Consider the following 22,389-nt stretch of genomic DNA (forward strand, 5'->3'; position numbering starts at 1 on the left):
TTTTTTTTTTTTTTTTTTTTGTATGGAGGATTGAATGTGGGACCTTGCACTTGTGAGACAGGCATTAGAACCACTGAGCTAAATCCCTGGCTCAGCATTTATTTAACTTTTAGCAATCAAAAATTTTGTAAATAGAAATACCACTGCTAAAACATAATCATATAAATAGAATGATGTCTTTGTTTCCAAAGACTATTATTATATATGTGATATGCCAAAATAATAAACATGAGATATTTCATGACAACGTTGGGCGTTAGGGTTGGACTGTGATCTGTGAGTTACCTTGGGGTAAACACTGAAGCTACATGCCCCACAAGTATTTGCAAGGCAAACAGGAAACAGGTTAAGGCTTAGCTCCGAAGGCCCCTTCTCAGTGACGCCTTGCCTGGTTACTCTCCTGAAAATAAAATAATCTCCTTCACCACCCAACCAAGATGCCTTGCTCTTCTCACACTGTGTTTCCCCTCACAGTATGTATCACCAACTCTCCTGTCATATGTTTTATTTAATTTTTTAATTTAATTTTTTTTTCTAGAATCAGTGTCCTCCTGGCATGATGGTTGTCCACTCAGTTCACCATAGTATTCCAGAGCCTGCCACTCAGAGCAGCTATGCTTAGCATGTAGATGGGGCTCAGCAAATAACTTTTGAAGGGTGCATATTTGGATAGAAGGTTGGAAGGATAGATAGTTGAACGGTTAGGTGGATGGAGAGTTGGATAGAAGTGTGGATGGATGGATGGTTGGATGAATAGATGGAAGTGTGGATAGATGGATGGATGGATGAATGGATGGATTTTTGACAAGCCCTGTCAGTTTTCACATAACCCGCGAGTCCAATAGATGTTTCATTGAGACTGAGTGAACCACAGGATACCTCTGTTTCCTTAAGTCATTTCTCTCCAGTTCTCAGGCCCTAAGTATTGCCAATGCCTGGCACTCACATGCACCCATGGCTTCCTTGCACCAAATAGGAGGTGAGGATGGTGACACTTGCATGGGCAGGAATCTTTTGGGTGTGACCTCTTTACACTGGCAAACACACTATTCTACTGGGAAGCTCTTTCATATTCCCATTTCACACTATAGAATTTCTTGCCCCGTTACAGTGATTGGTACATCTTAGGCTGTAAGAAATCTTATAGAATAAGATTAAACTTTTAAATGTTACAGTCAAACTATTTTGGAAGACACTTTCTACACTCTTAGTCTGTGAATATTTATGTTTCCTTTGTTGATAACTGTTGGTTGCTTTCTTTCAATGGTCAGTACTGCCATAAAAGGAACATGTGATGATCCATTTGAATTTGTCTTCTAAGTGGTAGGTGAAACTTTTATACTAGGAGCTATCCTGTATGTAAATTTGATATATTTCCATACTTTTTATAAGTTTAAAAGCATATAGTTTATTCTGTCAGGTAAACTCTTACAAAAATGTCCTGGCACACAATCAGGAAAAGCAGAGAGGGCCTCCGTGTAAGCAAATTTTCTACCTAATTTAGTGATATCTCTTTAAGCATCAGGTTTTTAAAAAGCTTGAATTGTTTTGAAAGAGTTTTTCTTATAATTTATCATATGACTTCAGGACCCAGGGAGAAAGCTAATAATGCTTTTGTCTTCACGAACAACTCTGACCAATGTGTCTTGTGAAATACTGGGCTAATGTACTGGAGGGAAGATTTTCTCTGAGGCAGCAGTGGTAAATGGTATGTGGGACTCCTTACTCCATCAACTGACTGTGGGCTGTTCTCTGTTTTGAGTTGTCAGCTCTGGTTTTATTTTGTCTTTCCAGGACTGGTTGCTATCTGGCATGTGTTGTCTCTTGCGCCCCTTACTCTTCTATTTCAGCGCTTCCAATTTGCTATGTATTTGGAACCTACTAGGTAATCCTGCAGGGATATATTTCCCTTAAGAAAGGGCTCAGAATCTTACCTTCTGAGAGTAACTAGGATTCAAGAAGGTACTGTACTTCAGCAAATCTGGGAGCAGCTTAGTGTGGTATAGTTCATTTGCCCCATAAAGTTCTCTGGGTATTTGGTTTATTTTACTGTTCATTGATTACTATGTGTGGTGTGTTAGAAACATATGGAATTAAAGTAACATTCTCTCTGTTCCCATAACTGTTCTGTGGATAAAGAAATAGGTATAGTTAGTTCTCAATGTCTCAGATGGATCAATTCTAGGACTGCTTGTGGACTCCTTAATCCAAGGTTGTTTATATCCCTTATATAAAATAGCATAACATTTGCACAAAACCCATATACATCCTTCTGTATAATTTGAATCATCTCTGGATTCCTTAAAATACCTATTGCAATGTAAATGCTTTGCAAATAGTTGTTGGTTGTTGTACTATTTTGTTTAGGGAGTAATGACATATTTAGTATGTTATTGCTTTCTAATGGCATATGTAGTACAGAGAGAATTTCCTTTTTTTCCCTGAATATTTTTGATTCACAGTTTCTGGAAAATATGGATGTATGTAGAACTTGCAGATAGGAAGGGCTAACTATACAATAGAAGTCGAAGTAGAGACTATATGGTGTTGGCCTAGTTACCATATTGTAAGCTTGAAGGAAGAAGAACTGCTGTACATTTGACCAAATTTAATGGAAGACAAGATACGGGAGGGTAAGATGGGAAGGACAGTTTACACGTGGGGAGACATGCAGGGTACAAGGTAGAGGATGTCTAAGGAGAAGCAAAATGTGAGCAAAGGTGGCCAACTTAAAGTTGTGTGGAGGAGATGGAATTATCTGGGCGTGGTTGAAGCATAAAGTATCAGTGATATCTGGACATAGTAGCATACACATGAATCCTAGCACTTGGAAGGCTGAGGCAGGAGGATCACAAGTTTGAGACCAGCCTGGGAAACTTAGCAATATCCTGTCTCAAAATAAAAAATAAAATATTCTGGGAATGTAGCTCAGTGATAGAGCACTTTACTAGTATCACAAAGACCTGAGTTCTTTCCCCAGCACTGCAAAAAAGACAAAACAAAAATCAGTGGTACTTATCCATATGCTCTTGTTTAACTGTAATGCACATGAGGGTTGTTTATAGCACAGAGGTCCAGATGAGGGAATGTCCCTCCCCACATTGCATGGAAACTGAACTTTCTGCTCAGATGAGCCCTTCTGCAACATACAACTCTGTAGGAGATGCTGGGCACATGATTTACTTGTATTGAATTTTGAAACATTCTGTTTTAAAAATTAGTCATAAAGTTTTTTAAATTTTTTGTTCTCGCTTTATAGAGTTTACATCTATAACTAATTGTATTATTTTTTTTGCACTTGCAGTACAGCCAAGTACAGCGTGTTGACATTTCTACCTCGATTCTTGTACGAGCAGATTAGAAGAGCTGCTAATGCCTTCTTCCTCTTCATTGCCTTATTACAGGTAATGCTTTTAAAAATTACTTAAAATTCTCACTCTTAGCTAATGAGATTTTGCTGACAGGTCCTTAGTTGAAAAAAAAGTTAAAATATTTGTATAGTGTTTTACTCATGCAGTCATAGATAGCACAACAAACGTAATCTTTGTATTCATGGAAACTTTTTATATCATCTTGAGGATAATTGCACTTACTCAAAGAGACATAGAAAATGGTACTTGAGAGTCATATTGCAACTCTTTTTTTGTTTCAAGCATGTGGTCAATATAGGATAATTTTTTAAAAAAAGTATGTCAAGTATATAACTAGTTTTAAAAAGAATTATTTATGTGTAAAAAAATAGAACAGAACTGTGCAAGAGCAGTGTGTGCTGTTTTTCTTTCATGGAGAGGACTTTGATGTGCCACCCTCTTCTTGTGGTCTGTTGCAGCAAATTCCAGATGTATCTCCAACAGGAAGATATACCACCCTGGTGCCGTTGATCATTATTTTAACAATTGCAGGCATCAAAGAGATCGTAGAAGATTTTGTAAGTTTTTGCTTGTGGATAATAAAAACATTATATGGAACTTAACTTATAATGTATGTTGTTTTCAGTGGTATATTTAAGACAGGGAAGTAGGCTCCAGTTTAACTAGCTCCCAGACTGATGATGGTAATTTTTGGGAGGGAATGTGTACTCAGAATGTCTTACACTCACTTACATGTGATCCTGAAGCAGTTCTGACTCTCTTCTACATTGTGTGGTTCCCCTCTATGATGTCTATCATTATTGTTTTTTAATCTTTCTTCAGAGCTTCTAATTTATGTAGCAAATAGAGTGTTACAGTGCTGTCTAGATAGCGACAGTGTGCTTGTTATGCCTGAGGTCATTTTATGAGAATCTTTCTCCTCACCCTGACCCTGGACTATCTCCAAGTTCATTGGCTAAAACTGTGTTTTCTTCCTTCCTCTCCTGTCTCCTGCCCGCCTCTTACATACACTTGCTCTCCCACACATATTACATCTTTTGGGGAATAGTTAAATAAGTTAATTTTAAATTGAAAATGAAACCAGCTATTTATTTTGTGGCATATTATATAGAATCATTCTTTTAGTTTGTTTGCAAATAAATGAGAAGTGAGTAGCTTCATAGTTGGAAGTGTATGTTGATTATTAGAACCCAAATATAATAATCTAAGTCAGAGTAAACTACATCTAAATTTACTGAACAGTGATAGATTACAGAACCATTGAGCTGAATTTTACAGCATTAGTATTGTTAGATTTTTATTTTCTTCTTTCCCCTTTTTTCAATTTTTATTTTATTAGTACATTCTTGTAGTACATAATTATTTCATTCCTTGTGGGGAGTTGGTATATGTACATAACACATCTTAACTCATGTTTTCATTCCCTTTCCCTGCCCTCCCTGTCATTTAGTTTGGGGGAACAGTTAGTTTCTTCACTCCCACTATTTTTCTAATCTTATTGTTTAATATTTCAGTTATTCATTTGAAACTTTTGAATGTAAGACAGAACCATTTTTTTTTCTTTCTGTAACAGAAACGACATAAGGCAGACAATGCAGTTAACAAAAAGAAAACAATAGGTAAGATACCAGGGTCAATCATTTTTTCCCCAGTAGCGAAGAGTACAACCTGCATTTAAGGAATTCTAGGTAAATAATGACATTGAGGTAAATTGAAAAAGTAACCTGAAAAATACTTTAAAGAAATGGTAAAATAATACACAAAATGTTAGCCCTGATAATTATGATTTGAACAGAATTTATGTATTTTAAGATTTTAGAAGGTTGTATTTTTCAGGAACTAAATGGTATTTGTGTACATAAAAATCCAAACATTCCTATCCTTGGATAATAATCTCTCCCTGCCTTTTCTTATTTCTTATTGTTTTGGTTTCTATATTAGTGTTGTTATGTTGTTGATATTGTTATAATTGTCTGACGTCAGGTTTTTAAAAAAAACTTCTGAGTTGAATATAAATAGATTTGAATTATATTTACATAAAGATTTACATACATGTGTGAATGTTTATATGTTACAGAGATAGATCAGGGCTCCATTTTGGGAGTTGGTGCTCTTATACATTTCTGTCAAGTGATATGACAGATTTAATAAATGAAAGTTTACAAGGAATCTTTGGGATTTTTAGAAAATTAATTTTTAAAAATCTTGATTATCATCAGTATTAACCATACATTGTTTTTTTCTGTTTCAGTGTTAAGAAATGGTATGTGGCATACCATTGTGTGGAAAGAGGTAAAAAACCAGCTTTAAAGATAATAACAGAAAGTGTTGTTTTGGAGGGTTGTAATGAGTTGCTGTTGGTGATCACAGTGTAAGGTTTCCATTAAGGCCTATGGTCATCTCCATTTTATATTTGTTTTTCCATGAGTTGTGCTTAGAACTGACTGTGCTTCCTCTACTCTTGTCTGCTTGTTGAATGTATACCCACTGTAGCAGTTCAGACTGTCATTTACTGCTCCTGCTGGATAGTTCTGTATCTCAAAGCATTTTCTAATTTCTACATCCAATTTAAGAAACATTTTCCTTGGTCTCTTATTATTCTTTTCATCTAAAGTCAGATGTTCAATGCTTTTTTTAAAATACTTTTGAGATTTTCACTTCTCATATTTTCAGTGGAGAAGCTATCATATCACTAAACTTAGAATTTGAGTAAGAAACGCTATCATTTCAGCTTTTAAAGCAGGGAAGTTGAAAATGACCAGTGTGAAGTATGATCAAAACAATGATGAATGTTTAAATTTTTAAAAATTCATTACATTAAAAATTCATTACATTAATACCATTAGTCTCCTCCTTACCTCAAACACACTCATCTCTGTTCCTGCAGCTTTCTGAAGCAGTTTTAGAAGTCCTGTTTTATGAGTGTCTTTAGTTGTGCTTTCCTGGCTGCTCTGATGTCCTAAATCAATCCAAAAATGTTCACTTTTTATGGTCATTTTTGACTTTGAGGAAGAACCAGCAGTTGTGTGGTGAAAGATTCAATGAATAAGGTGGATGAGGACACACTATAGTATTTCTATTTGATAGAAATTGCCATAAATATTTGATCAATGAAGGGTGATCAAAAATGTGGGGAAGGCTTAAACTTAAAATATATATAGTCACAGATGCATTGTCAATTAATCTTCCCTACAATACTCAAAATGCTTCCCTTCACTTTGAATACATTTACCCTATTATTCTTCACAATATGTTTTTTCTATAATAAATATTTTATTTAAACATGCATGATGTCTTTCCATTACCCCTTGTAGCTACTGCTGTTAACATTACAGTAGCATGAAAGGATTTTCTTCAGTATGACTGGAGGTATGAGATGTGCAGGTTTGAGAACGGAGTTTTCTTTGGGTATTTTGGTGAGGCATAGAAAATTTAGAAGAAATACGTTGTGCCATCTCGGTATTTTTTTAATCTGATAAAATTAGCTTCTAAGTAGGCCTGTTTTAGCTGGGCCTTCTTAATTAGATGTTTCTTAGGGATGTCTCTCATTAGTCCCACCTTCAAATTGATGATTTCAAGAGAAAACTTGCTTGTTAAATATTTAGCAAACTTTTTTTGAATGACTCTTAGGACATTTTATATCTGAAAAATATCTCTGTGATAAGATACCTGCTAATTTACTTTAGGTTTTGTTTATTTTGCTTTTTTCTAGGAGAACCATGTACCTTTAAAGAAGTTTCCCCTTTATTGGTATTTTTGTTATAACACCTTGACATCTAGAAGTTCCGATACTGCAGGTGTTCTTTGGCCTGTGTCTCATTTGGAAGTGAAAGGCGGTGGATTTTTGTCAAGAGGTTGGGTGTTCTTGACGCCCCAGGGGAGAAATGCTGCCAGGGCTGTAGGGAGCCAAATGTTCTCATGGCCCTGGAACATTGCCCCTCCACTTTCCCTGAACTCCTCTTCCCCAGCCATCACCAGCACTGGCCAGTGTGGAGAATGATTTAGATCCAGAGTGCCTGACACTGCTCAAAACATCAGGAGATGGAGTGATGTCACTGACTCCTGGGTCCAGGAGTTGATGGCCTCCAAGACTCCCAAAGCTCATTACTATTTCCAGCACACGTTTGGGAGAGAAACAGCAGTAGCAGTACACCTGTTATGTGCTTTTTTTTTTTTTGGTATTTGGGGATCAAACTCAGGACCTTGTGCTAGGGAGGCAGTGGCACCAGTGAGCTAAATCCCCGGCCCAGCATGCATTTTTGTTTCAATTAAAAAAGCATTTTGTGTGCTTATTTTGTGTGTTTAGTGTGTGCCAAAGACTGCTCCAGGACAGGATTCAGAGTAGATCCCTTGCCCTTCCAGAGTCTTGGTGTGCCACTGTCCTCAAGCTTCAACAGCATCCCAGTCACTCATGGGCCAGTCCCATGTGAATGGGTCTCACACCCAGAATTTCCGATGCACCGAGGCTGCTGCTGGTGATCTGGGGAGCACACTCAAGTGCCAGTGTAGCAGAAGAGACAGGCAGCTGGCTGTAGTACAGGGCACCTGCTGAGCTGCTCAGAGTGCCCTGGGGACATCTGGGAGGGACGTTTGTCTAGATCTTAGCAGATCTAGTGAAGCTGCCCTCAAGAGGTGTTCAAGACACAGGGTGTGGAACCAGGGGGTGTCCAGACAACCAGGCACAATGTGTCACTGTGAGGAGTTCAGTAGGAAGCTGAAGACACAGGAGAGGACAGGATAATGGGTGTGAGGGTGCAGCCCCCAGGTGGTACATTCCTATGTCCCAGCAACTTGGGAAGCTGAGGCAGGAGGATCACAAGTCTGAGATGAGCCTGGAAAATTCAACAAGATCCTATTTCAAAAATAAAATAAAAAGGGTTAGGAAGAGGGCTTGGCTGTAGAAGGTCCCTGTGTTTGACCCCCAGTGCTACAAAACAACAACAACAACAAATGATGAGAGCACTGGGGCTCTGAAGAGCAAAACAGCTGTGGAGATCACAAAGCTAGTTTGTGCCTGCGAAGTGAGGGTGTGAACCTCACTAGGATGTGTGCCTGCTGGAGGGAAGCCCCTCCTTTTCTCTGAAGCAACATTATCGAAGGGACTTGGTGACATAGCCGTGGGCTCTTTGGAGACCAGGCCCCGTTTCCTTGGCTTGTGGTCTTCTCTCCCGTGGAATCTGTTTCTCTAAGTGCTCTCTGACTTGACCATAACTTTCTTTTCTGGCAATTCCTTGAGGCTCTACAGATCTTCTCTTTCATGTGATACATTTCCAGGCGGCCCCTTAGATGCCTTACTCAGGGATACATGTAGTGATACCTTTTAATTTGCGAGCAGGCCTTCTTGTCAGTCTATCCTTTCAGTAACTCCATGAAATATGTGCCATTATCCTCAATATATATCAATGAGAAGAATAAGGCTCACCCTGTTTCCATACTTTTCTTACAGTTACACAGCTAGTTAGGGGTGTAACATGGACTCAAACGTACAAACTTAGGCTGGCTTCAGAGGTGCATGGATAACTGCCCAACCCCACCATAGATAATTCCAAGAAAATGTAATCTACGTACATGTAGTTGTTTAGACTTATCTTTTCACTCTCTGTTTCTTTTTTCATGAAATATCACTGTAAAAGACAACAGAATTGTCCCTCAGCTTCCTCAAGGATTGTTTCAGGATGCCTCATAGATACCAAAATACACGGAGGCTTAAATCCATGTATAAAACAGTGTAGTATTTACATAAGATCTGTCTGTATATCCTCCCATGTATTTTAAACCCTCTCCATAAGACTTATAAAGCCATGATTGTAAGTGCTGTGCAAATAGTGTTATACTGTATTGTTTGGGGGAATAATAATGAGAAAATCATCTGTACATGTTCAGTACAGATACAGTTTTTTTTCAAATATTTTCAATCCTCAGTTGGTTGAATCACAGATGTGGAGCCCTTAACTAGTTACAAGTTGTGTGTGTTGGAAACATTTCCTTTTCGTTTGGTTAAAGCATGGCTTAGTTGTGTGACAGCTTCCTTCTTCACATGCTTAACCACCCTTACCCCATTGTGCTTCTTCTTTTTCTTTCATACCTTTCTGTCCTGGTTTCTGCTTTCCAGGTGGCAGTAGGAGACATCGTGAAAGTCCTCAATGGGCAGTATCTTCCAGCAGACATGGTCCTGTTCTCTTCCAGGTCAGGTGTGCTAGTGGGCACATTTTTTTTGAATTAAATATTATGAGCAATAAAATGTTAAATGACAACTGCAGAAATCTTGAGCCACCTTTCTGTTTTTCCCTAAGAGTCACCATCCTTTTCTCACCACCCTATTTTCCTGTTACAAGCTGGTTGTCCTTAACTAACTACAATTTTGGGGGACATTGTATTTCAAAACTTTGGATCAGGAATTCTCATCTAATAGAGCTACAGATGTTTCAAAGTCCAAAACCATCCCAAAATCTCAAAATCTCAAGCATTTTGGATAGAGGATGATCAACTCTGTTTTTGTCAATTCCCTTCTCCTGCTTTGACCCTTGGCTTCGTTTCTCCAATTCACGAACTCCACAAGTACTGCCTCATTTAGTTTATGACCATTCTGGGGAATACCTCACAGCTATGGTCACTGCTTTAAGGGCTGTGGAGTGGTGCACACAGTTGCATCCGGTTTTGAGGTTTTGGCACCTGACTCTGGTGGGTCCAGTCAGTAGTTTTTTTTGCAAGCCAGTGCTGCCCTCGAACCACACACATTTTCTCAGTGTAGGTATGACCAGAATATGGCACTTCTTCCCCATTCTTCCACATTTTCCCCCTTTTCTGCCTGTTCTCTAATTTTGTGCAAGGAAGGTATCATCACTCAATGGCATACAGGATGGACCAACACAGCTTTGCCCTTCTTGCGTTGATGCTTAAAGAGTATATAGCAAAGAAGGAAAACCAAAATCAGGATGAGAGTAGCGCCAGTTCTTGAGTCCAAGATTAAACTTTATATGGTGTTAAGACTACAACTTCCTGTATTTATATAGGAACCACAGATGCTTGGGTTGTTTGCATTTTCTGCAGTTGAAAGGCAGTGTTTCTTATATTGGGTTTGATCACTCATTAAGTTTAAAACCCTAACATTGTTTTCTGCTATAGATAAAATTTTAAAAAATAGCACCTAAGTCTGATGGAAGGGAAAGGCACTGTAAACATGGGTCGAGATTCAATATGGCCATCTTGGTTGGTAGCAGAAAAACTTGCAGAAATGTTAAGCACTTGATAGTTTGAGTGATGAGTCTTGTCTGTGACCCTCAGAAAACATGGCTTTGCTGTTGGATGGTTTGCTTGAAGTGATGTCATCTTTTCAGGATACTCCTTGTATCTGAGTTTGTACTTTATGCTGAGTAGTTTGCTAAATACAGTAACCCATTTAATCTCTTCAAAAATCTTTCACACCCTTCATCAGTGCACCAGAAAACTGAGGCATAGAAGTTCAACAGCTTGCCAGAGCCAGATAACACTGAAAATCAGTGGGAGGGCATTTAAAGTTAGTCAGTGGGTGGCAGAGCCCATTCTCTTAACCACCAACTATGCTGAATGTCCTACCCTGGAAGATCAAAGTGTGAGTATAGGACCTGATAGGATTATTCTTATTATTTTTGAGAATTCTGTCCTTAAAAGTAGGTATTTTGATTAAAGTTTCCTTTTGGCATAGTAATAAATGTAAGGAAGCAAACGCTTGCCAAGCTTATGCCTCAATCCTTCAGTTCCTGTGGCTGTAATTTTCCTCTAAGAGTGTGTTTGGTTGGGAGTGGTAACACATACTTTTTATCCGCAGCCACTCAGCAGGCTGAGGCCGGAGGATCACAAGTTTGAGGCCAGCCTGGGCAAGTTAATGAGAAACCCTGTCTCAAAATAAAAAATAGAAAGGGACAGGGATGTACTTCAGTGGTAGAGTGAGGTCCTGGGTTCAAACCCCTGAACAACAAAAGAAAAGGAAAGGAAAGATATTTGTTTTAATTTTGGCTTGGCAGCCTTTTTGTTCAGGTGTGGACCCAGCGTCAACCGTTTGAGGGTCACCTCAACCTAATGGTTGGGTCTTATCTGGAATGTAAGGCGTTTCAGAAAACTTGCTCACCCTTTTTGGTTCTTCTCCAGTTGTCTGTGTCGGTTTGAGGCCAAGCGGTCATTATTTTGGGGGCTAAGAGGTGGATAATTAGTGAAAACAGCTTTGTATCACTGCTGTGCCCTCAAGATAAGTGTGCCTCTTTCTTCTCCTTGGTCACTAGGCTGATTGTTGCCAGTTGTCTTTTGAAGGGCCCATCAGCAGGGATATTTCCATAGCCGAGAGTTCATGAGCTGTGAATTTGTAAAGGAGGACTTTACTGACTGCTAAACCCCATCCCTTTTTCTCTCTCCTTAGTGAACCTCAGGCAATGTGTTACATTGAAACAGCTAATCTAGATGGGGAAACGAACCTTAAGATACGTCAGGTAAAGTCACCTCTATTATGATTCATAGTGTTACAGATGTCCAAGTTGCAACTATGGTTCCCCCGTGTACCAGTCGGTATCTTTTGTAGGGAAAGCATCATTCATTCAGGAAGGTTTAGGCCTTTACCCTACTGAAATCTGTGGAAGAATGTCCCTGTGATTATGCGGGGAACTGGCCCAGAGGGACTAGACCCTTAGAGTAAGTGGAATTTCCTGCATTGTAGGTCCCAAGGGTATCATGCCTTCCTTTGTGTCTAATGCCCTGTCTGTCTGTGATGCTGAGGAGAGGGAGCTCTGCTGGGCTGGGCACTGGACAGGACACCAGCTCCAGAGGTCAAATGGAGGATACGAACCTCAGGCCTCTCAATGTTTATCACTGTTGGAATTGAGATTTTATTCTAGAGAGTGGTACCAGTATATTAGACACAAAATTTCCATACCTTAAATAAAGCTATTCTTACTATATATTTTATTTTAGCATGAAGTATAGTTTTTAAAATATAAAAATGTTAAGCATTTTGACATAGAATTGTTTGTGGTTTAAAGTTGAATTCAGTAATTCTGTCTAAATGTCTTCTTTCTGGAGATAATTTGATTTAGGCTTTTTTTCTTCTGTTTAAATAAGGGTCAGTGAGGTTAGTTTGGCATTCTGTTTTTATGGATGTTTGGAAAAGTTCAGAATAAAGCACTCAAAAAATTTTTTTTAAGTTTATAAGTGCTAGGTAGTGTGAAATACTGAGGAGATACTTTTATTTTTTAGAGGACAGTATTAGAGGACAGCTAACAGTGTATGCTTTCTTCAAAGGATTTGGGCATGTTAACTGTTACTTAAACATAATGTTTCCAGCATAGTGGAGGAATCTTCACTTTCTGCTCCACTGAAATCTTTTGCCATTTTCTCCTCAGATTGTTGGAGCAAAAGGTGTGGTAAAGGCTATCTCAAAGGGCTGACATTTAATTTATCCAATTATTATATTGTAGAAGGCTCATGCTGTCCCTAGGACAGAATGCTGAATGATTTCCCTCAGACGGGTTTCTCTTTTGGTTTAACATTTTAGGGCTTGAGCCACACTGCTGACATGCAGACGAGGGAGGTGCTGATGAAGTTGTCTGGAACTATAGAATGTGAAGGGCCCAATCGTCACCTCTATGACTTCACTGGGACCTTGAACTTGGATGGGAAAAGGTATCATTCTTCCTTCTCTTCATTTCTTTTCCTACTTTTTTAGTGCGAATAAAAATTACTGGAAAATATGTTTGCCTTCTATTTTCCTAATATTTGAAAACAGTGTGATTTCTTCACATGTACTTAGCTTTGGGCTACTGAGTTTTTCTGAAAACACAAATTTAGTCCATTTAAAACTTCCCTCAAGCTTAATGAAAGAAAAGACTTTTTACCAAGAAGAGCCTCAGATGTGGGTCACAGCAGGTGGCCTGTCCTTCCAGGGCAGGATAAGTGGCTTTGGCTGCATCAAATGGTGCAGAAGAATAGAAGAGAGGAGTCTGAGGAGTACAGAACCTCACGTAAAAGACACGTGTCCCCTTTTTAAAGATTTCTTCTGAGTAGCGTTTGTTTTTACTTTACTTTATTTATTTTCTTGGTGCTAGGAATAGGACCCAGGGCCTCATGCACACAGAGAAAGTGTTCTGCCGTGAGCCACACCACCAGCCCTATCTGTTTTGGCAAAACAGAACAGAGTGAACATAACTCTGCCTATAGACTGTTCAGTGTGGTGTTGTCTATGTTCTGTTGTCTTTGGCTCTTGGTGTTTGTTTTATTGTCTTGAGTTATCTTTGTCATGATGTTGGAGTGCAGTTTCTATCTGCTGCCCATCTTTTATCTGCATGCCTCTTATCCACACCTCCCACAATCTGTCTTGGGTCCCTTATGTTTTGAGTAAACCCATGGCTTGGGAGTTCCTCATCATTAGAATCCACCCAAAACAAATGTGATAACCAGGTGCGCCTGCTTCTTGGTTATCATGTAGTACGCATAGCCACTCTATACGTTCCTCATTTTAAATTTCTAAGTTATCTAAATGAAATCATCTTTGACAAATTTGATATGATAGCTTTATACTTCTACTTCTGTTTTTTTTCTTATTATAGCCCATAAAATATATTTGTTTTCATAAATGAATAAGCTTCTGATAGTTATTTTAGCAATTATCTTTGTGGATATTGAGTTTTATAATAGGATTATATGAGATACAACTCCCTCTAACATTTTAGAGAAAAAATACTGATTTTTCTAAGGTGATGAGTAGTTAAATAGACACTTTTGTGGGTTGTTTCTCGACAGATTAAGCCAAGTCTAACCTTTATTGCTCATGTTTGAACGAAGGAAGTATTTGATTTATTGTGGGTTTGTGTTTAAGGGGAAAGCTCATGCTTATTTGTCAGAGTGTCATTAAATATAAATATTGTTTCTTATTTTTAGCCCTGTTCCCCTTGGGCCTGACCAGATCTTATTAAGAGGTACACAGCTTAGAAATACTCAGTGGGTCTTTGGCATAGTTGTTTATACTGGACACGACACCAAACTCATGCAGGTAAAATGTTTCTATGCTGAAAAACAATGCTGACTTTAGCCTTTTTGTTGTTGTTGTTTTCCTCTTTCCGTTTCTATTAAGTAGATGGTGGAAAATGAAGATGATGTACTTAAGGAAGCTCAAGTTTTTCTTTGAACCTAAATTTGGAAAGAAAATGCCTTTTTTTTAGTTCCTTGGATAGTTTCTTCTGGACTTTTATTATGTCAGACATTTGTTACCTCTGGTCTGAAGTATAAATGGACTTTGTCTTCTAGATTTAAGAGGGACAATTGATTCTAACTTATTGTGTCTTCTGGACTTAAAGGAGGATTAGTTTTAATTTTATTTCTCTTTCAACTTCTCTTCACCCCATTAGTTATGATTTTTACAGTGAACTGTTAACTAAATCTAGGCCATTTACAATCAGTTATTTTTGAACTAATACTTACTCTTCGTATACCAAAGAAAGCAATGTTAATTTACAATGATTTTTCGCTCTTTTCTGTTTTTTTGTTTGTTTGTAAACTTATATCCACATTTAATTGTAACATATTTAGACAGTCAGTTTTTGAAATTTTATATAAATCAGTTTCCTTTTATGTCCTTCCTGACATTCTTTTGATATCACTTGGCTTCTTATTTTGCAGTGGTAGCTATTAATGAGAACTGACTTTTCTTCTTATATGACATCTAAAGAACACATTTAGCTCTTCTTCTTAATTAAGAAATAGTTAAGGACCACCATGCACTAATTCCTGGGGGATGCCCTATAGATACATTTATGAAAGGCCCAGTCCTACCCTTTGAGAGCCAAGGAGTAATATGGACTTAGCAGAGGTATAATTGTTGTAAAATATGTCATTATGAAATCCTAAAGGGTCACACAGTGCAAGAGTACCAGTAGGTAGGACACTGTGAATGATCTCTTGGCAGAAGCACATTTTAAATCCTGAGTTGGAGGAAGGAAACTTCTGTTGACCAGCTGCTTGAGACCAAATGACAGTAGAATGAGAGACTTAAGACATTACAATGTGTGAAATGACAGACCCTGGGGCCACATCAACTATTTGAAGCAGTAAAGACAGGGAAGGAAGTTAGCATTGGAAGGGTTGAGAGATACGCTGAAGTTGAAGAGGATCTTTGGTGCCATCGAGTGACAGGCTGGCACATGTAGGATGCTATCTTTGAGTTTCTGAAGTTGAGGGTTTGTAGTGTGCTAAGATCTGGGGCTGAGCCATGGGAAACGGGAACTGAGGGCAGAATTGCAGAAGCCCATCAGTGCTGAGCAGCAAGAAGATGAGAGGCTAAGGCATCTAGTGATGGGTTGATGTTGTGATTTTTTTTTTGGAACTCCTGTCCTTGTACTTGCAAGGCAGGCGGTGGCACTACTAAGCTAGATCCCTGGCCCTGTGATTTTGAAGGTGTAATTGATTGGTCGCAAGCTGTGAGCTGGTTGCTCAATTCCCCAGCGAGGGGAGGGCAGAAGGTAGTGTAGCCAAAAGGTAAAATTTTGTGAATGACTTGTAAATCACAATGGGCTGGGGTTTTAGCTCAGTGATACGGCCGCCTGCCTCGCAAACGCAAGGTCCCGAGTTGGATCCCCGGTACCCCACAAAATAAATAAATAAAACAGTAAAAAGGAATAAAAGTTAGGCACTGCTACAGTGTCTTGGCTATCCATGTAGTAATGCTACCCCCAGATACCAAGAGATGTGACTAGCAAGACTCACTGTGCTTTTAGGGCTGAAAAAGAAGTAAAAACAATGATCTTTCAAAGGAATATGAAACAATACACATGGCTGGAAGCCATTCAGTTTGTGAATAGCAAGTTTTGCCTGTACTTGTACCCCTTGACCATAGGAAACTTGATTGCTTTAGGAGGTTTTTTTTTTTTTTTTAATTAAACTCTTCCCTCTATGTCTTTTACCAAACTCTAGGTCCCTCAGTTCATGCTTAGTGTAGTTATGTGCAGAAATATTCAAATCTGTTATTTCTGTTGGTTGATTTAATGGGAAAGAGAGAGATTTTATGTTAAATACAACAAGCATTAATTGCAACAAATCATGCATGGCTCTAAGTGATTCACAGCTGTTAACTCTTTTGTTCCTCAATTATTGTTCTCATTTTCTAGATAAAGGAACTGAGGCATATTGCCAAAGTATTCTAACCTTGGAGATGGGGCTGGTCAGGCAACCTCCAAAGTGATTGCTCCAACTAACAGTCTGGTCCCTACACTTTTAAGGAGAGGATAAAATGTGTAAAATTCAGGTCTGATTTCAGCTTTTTCAAAAATTGACATTTTGGTCTGTTTCTGTTTATATCAAAGAAGTGATGCTCTATGAATGTTACAGAAGATCTTATAATTTCAATAGGAAGCTACCAATAAAAGCTCATCACTACAAGTAGAAATGTTCAGAGGATAGGAGGGAGTGAGCAAGAGCCTGGCTTTCTACAAGGTGCATGTGCTGAAGCCTGAAGTTCTGAGGTCATTTCTGTTGTCTTGGACAAAAATAAAATTTTCTAACCCTGCTAACTGGCTGGAGTTCAACCACAGGGAAAGATCGGAAGTCAAAACTAATGGGGTCCGTTCTCAAAACTCCTGATCGGGCCAGTCCTTAGACCAACTCTGCAGAGGCATAGGTTCCCATGAAGGGTAGTTTTCTGAGCTCCCAACTTTGAACATCTTTAAAGAAAGGGCAGGGGAAACCTGTAATAGAATGGAGTGGAGTTCAACCCTGAGGGTAAGGAAACTAAAGTTAGGCCTTGTAGATTGTGTTCAGTCTCAGTCGTGAGGAACAGACATTGGCTAGCTAAGACCAGGGGGTTGGGTTCCGCATATGACTGTGCATGTGGTATAATATGAGATCAGAGATAGCCTGAAAGAGGACCTTCAAATTCTTTTTCTTTCCCTCTCTCTTTTCTCTTTTTTCCTCTTTCCACCCTAAAATTTCTTTCTTTTTTCTGTCCTCTCTCTCCAACTCAGTCTCTTGCTCCACCATAGTGTCCCTCATCTCCCTCTTTATTCCAGTTCCTGAATAACTCAGACTTCTTTTATTATTTTTTGTTTTTAGGAGGGGTTTCTCTTTATGTTCTTTTCTCCAGTCATTTTACCTCACTCATGGCTCTGTACCTTCAAGGGAAGGCAAGCGCCTGTTACTGTTAAGGGGATATATTCCTGTCCTTATTCCTGCACTCTCTCTATCCCCCCTGAACTTAATAGCTTTGTAAAGATAGTAAGGTAATTCTACAACCTCTGGATTCACTTCAAACCTGCTCTAATTCTTTCACTTATCTAATCCTCTTGTTCTAAGTCGAACCCCCCATCCTAAATGGTAAAGATGCCATATTGAAAAGAATATTCACTGCAAACATACTATGAGCTGCTTCTTGAAATTAATCTAATTCACATGAGTTAAAGGTGATACATTAATGACTACCATAAGTGGTCAGTTGGCAAGCTGTGCCTGATCCTATTGGGCTGCTGAATGTATCAATTGGGACAAAGAGTGGTGATTGATTTAAAGAGTTGTTTTCTCTGATATTATGAAAACGAGAATGTCTATGAGTCATTAGAAACTCAAAAGCTAAAACGCAACTATATTAGGAAGATTTAAGTAATACCCAGAAATTAAAGAAGGACAACCCAACAATAAAAATAAAAATGAGAAAACACTTAAGCAAGACACAAAAACAAATATCCAGTTCACCAATAGCAAATAGTAGGACAAATGAGGATGAAAAGTCTGATAGTGAACCAACAGGACTCCCTGGACCCATAGCACAGGAGGTAACAAAATTGATCAATCAGGCTCTAGAAAAATTCAAATCAGAAATAATTTCCCAGCTAGCCAGAGAGATGATGAGCAAAATAGAAGTCATGATTCGAGACTCTAGAGCAGAAACTGAGAAAAAAATAGATGAGCTCAAGACTGTGATAGAAGCCATGAAGACTCAGCATAAGAAAGACATGGAAACAATGAATGCCCAACAGAGGAAAGAAATGGAATCCATAAAACAGATTCAAACAGATATCCAGGAGATTAAAAACTCTATTGAAAGTGTACGAAACAGAATAAAAGATTGCGAAGATAGAATTTCAGATATAGAAGATAGGATAGCAGTCAGTGACCGTGAAAAAAGAGGTCTATTAAAAACAGTAAGGGATCATGAGAAATCAATCCAACAACTCCTAGACGATACAAAGAAAAATAACATAAGACTGATAGGAATTCATGAAAAAACAGGAGAAAACACAAATGATATAAAAAAGCTCTTCACAGAATTAATGACAGAAAACTTCCCAAACAGAAGGGAAGAATTAGACATACAGATAAGTGAGGCATATAGAACCCCAACTAGCCACGATCAAAAAAAATCTACACCTAGACATATAATAATCAAGATTCCAGAAATCCAACAGAAAAACAAAATACTACAAGCAGTAAGAGAAAAGAAACAAATCACATGCAAAGGGAAGCCCATTAGAATCACAGCAGACTTTTCAACACAAACCCTTAGGTCAAGGAGAGCCTGGAGTGAGGTATTCCAAGTCCTAAAAGAAAAGAATCTCCAACCTAGACTTTTGTATCCTGCAAAACTCTCTTTCAAAATAGATGGGGAAATAAAATACTTCCACGACAAAGAGCACCTGAGAAATTTCATGAACACCAAACCAGCACTGCAAGGAATTCTAAACAATATCCTAGAAAAGGACAACGAAATTCACAATAACATGAGGCCCAACAGACCAAATCAAATAGGCAAGGCAAGAAACTAAAAGGAGATGGGAGAAAAAGTAAAAAGAGTCAACAAATGGACAAAAACATGACAAGAATAAGTCAAAATATATCAGTTGTAACCATCAATGTTAATGGCCTCAATTCACCAATCAAGAGAAACAGATTGGCAGAATGGATTAAGAAGCAAAATCCAACAATATGTTGTATACAAGAAACACACCTAGTGCAAAAGGAAGTCCATAGACTGAAAGTGAAAGGATGGAAAACAATTCTCCATGCGTCAGGAGTCCAGAAAAAAGCAGGGGTAGCAATCTTATTCTCAGATAAAGTAAATTTCAAACCAAAACTCATTAAGAGAGACAAAGAAGGACACTACATCCTTGTAAAGGGAACAATTCAAGAGGAAGAGCTGACAATCATAAACATATATGCACCAAATATAAATGCCCCCAACTATATAAAACAAATATTAAGTAACATGAAAAACCAAATAAGCACTAATACAATTGTAGTGGGGGATTTAAATACCCCACTATCACAAATTGACAGATCTACTAGGCAGAAAATCAACAATGAAATAATAGAACTGAACCAAGCTTTGGAACACATGGACTTAATAGATGTTTATAGAGTATTCCACCCCCAAAAACCAGAATATACATTCTTTTCGGCTGCACATGGATCATTCTCCAAAATAGACCACATACTGGCTCACAAAACAGGTCTAAATAAATGCAAAAAAATTGAAGTCATCCCCTGTTTATTATCAGATCATAGTGCAATCAAACTAGACATCAATAGCACAAGAAACTATAGAAACTTCACAAGCACATGGAAACTGAACAACACTCTCCTAAACAATCAATGGATTACAGAGGAAATTAAAGAAGAAATTAGACAGTTTTTACAAATAAATGAGAATGCCAATACAACATACAGGAATCTTTGGGACACAATGAAAGCAGTTCTACGTGGAAAATTCATAACATTGAATGCCCACACTAGGAAAACAGAGCGGGCTCAAATAAACAACTTAACGATGAAACTTAGACTCCTAGAAAAACAAGAGCAAGAAAAACCCAAAGCTCGAACAAGAGAGGAAATTATAAAGATCCGAGCAGAAATCAATGCAATTGAAATTAAGAAAACGATACAAAAAATAAATGAAACAAAGAGCTGGTTTTTTGAAAGAATAAATAAAATTGACAAACCCTTAGCTAATCTTATCAAAAAAAGGAAAGAAAAGGCTCAGATCCATGCAATTAGGAATGAAAAAGGCGAAGTCACAACAGATCCGAAAGAAATCCAGAGGATCATGAACACCTACTTTGAGAACCTGTACTCTAATAAAATGGAAAACACAGAAGAAATGGACAGATTTCTAGATACTTATGAATTACCAAAGTTGAACGAAGAAGATAAAAACATTTTAAACACCCCAATCACAATCAGTGAAATTGAAAATGTAATTAAAAACTTACCAACAAAGAAAAGCCCAGGCCCTGATGGATTCACTGCTGAATTTTACAAGACATTTAGAGAAGAACTACTACCATTACTCTTCAAACTTTTCAATGAAATTGAAAGAGAAGCTATACTTCCAAATTCATTCCTGGAAGCAAGTATCACTCTGATTCCCAAACCAGAGAAAGATACAACCAAAAAGGAGAACTACAGACCAATCTCCTTAATGAATATAGATGCAAAAATCCTTAATAAGATACTAGCAAACAGAATACAGAGGATTATTAAGAAGATCATCCATCATGACCAAGTCGGATTTATTCCAGAGATGCAAGGGTGGTTCAACATACGAAAGTCAGTGAATGTAATACATTATATTAACAAAGTCAAGGACAAAAACCATATGATCCTCTCAATAGATGCAGAAAAAGCATTTGATAAAATTCAACACCCATTCATGATAAAAACCCTGCAAAAAATTGGAATAGATGGTCTATACCTCAATTTAATAAAGGCTATTTATGAAAAACCATCAGCCAACATCATATTGAATGGCCAAAAACTGAAAACCTTCATGTTAAAATCAGGAACAAGACAAGGATGCCCACTATCGCCACTTCTCTTCAATATAGTTCTGGAAACATTAGCCACAGCAATTAGACAAGAGAAAGAAATTAAAGCAATAAAGATAGGAAAGGAAGAAGTTAAACTATCATTATTTGCTGATGATATGATACTCTACATTGAAGATCCAAAAAACTCCACCAAAAAACTTCTAGACTTAATTGACAGATTCAGTAAAGTATCTGGATACAAGGTGAATACCCAAAAATCAATAGCCTTTCTATACACAAATAACAGACAGACAGAAAGAGAAATAAGGGAAAAAATTCCTTTTACAATAGCATCCAAAAAAATGAAGTATCTAGGAATCAATCTAACAAAAGAAACAAAAGATCTCTACACTGAAAACTACAGCACTCTGAAAAAAGAAATCGAAGAGGATATAAAAAAATGGAAAGATATCCCCTGCTCCTGGGTAGGAAGAATCAACATAGTGAAAATGGCCATACTACCGAAACTGCTATATACATTCAATGCAATGCCAATTGAAATTCCAACACTATATTTCACAGAACTAGAAAAAAGAATCCAAAAATTCATTTGGAACCACAAGAGACCTAGAATAGCAAAAGCCATTATAGGCAACAGTCACATGGCACCAGGTGTAACAATTCCCAATTTGAAACTATACTACAAAGCCACTGTGATAAAATCAGCATGGTACTGGCAAAGAAATAGGCCTGAGGATCAATGGAACAGACTGGAAGACACAAAAACAAATGCAGATGTACTCAGCTACCTCATCTTCGACAAAGGAGCTCACCATCCTCAGTGGAGGAAAGATAGCCTCTTTAATAAATGGTGTTGGAAAAACTGGATATCAACCTGTCACAGATTAAAATTAGACCCTTATCTTTCGCCATGCACTAAATTAAAATCCAAATGGATTAAAGATCTAAATATTAAAACAGAAACATTAAACTTGCTGGAAAGTAAGTTAGGCAGAACTCTGGAAGACATTGGTATAGGAAAAGACTTTATGAACAAATCCTCAGTAGCACGGGAACTAGCAGAAAGAATCAACAACTGGGATCTCATCTTACTAAAAAGCTTCTGTACTTCAAAAGAAACCATTAGCAGAACTAAGAGACAATCTACAATGTGGGAAAAAATTTTTACCAGCTGTACCTCAGACAAAGGACTATTATCAAGGATATATAAAGAACTCAAAACAATCAGTCCCCCCAAATATAAAGAC

At 37.9% G+C, this 22,389-nt stretch overlaps 1 protein-coding gene across 4 annotated transcripts in view; it reads left to right on the plus strand.

The window, feature by feature from the left end:
* The window catches only part of LOC104862098 (phospholipid-transporting ATPase IB), a 642,570-nt gene that overhangs the window by 147,656 nt on the left and 472,525 nt on the right, over window positions 1–22,389 (plus strand). For all 4 annotated transcript variants that reach the window (XM_010623803.3, XM_010623807.3, XM_010623808.2 and 1 more), the window contains exons 3-10: window positions 3,305–3,404; window positions 3,830–3,928; window positions 4,945–4,990; window positions 5,623–5,663; window positions 9,484–9,557; window positions 11,764–11,833; window positions 12,892–13,019; window positions 14,274–14,385. In XM_010623803.3, the coding sequence (XP_010622105.1) occupies window positions 3,305–3,404; window positions 3,830–3,928; window positions 4,945–4,990; window positions 5,623–5,663; window positions 9,484–9,557; window positions 11,764–11,833; window positions 12,892–13,019; window positions 14,274–14,385 (670 nt within the window). The remainder of the gene's footprint in view (window positions 1–3,304; window positions 3,405–3,829; window positions 3,929–4,944; window positions 4,991–5,622; window positions 5,664–9,483; window positions 9,558–11,763; window positions 11,834–12,891; window positions 13,020–14,273; window positions 14,386–22,389) is intronic.

The sequence above is a fragment of the Fukomys damarensis genome, unplaced genomic scaffold (genome assembly GCF_012274545.1).
Source record: "Fukomys damarensis isolate Sample0158 unplaced genomic scaffold, DMR_v1.0_HiC HiC_scaffold_38, whole genome shotgun sequence".
NCBI lineage: Eukaryota > Metazoa > Chordata > Mammalia > Rodentia > Bathyergidae > Fukomys > Fukomys damarensis.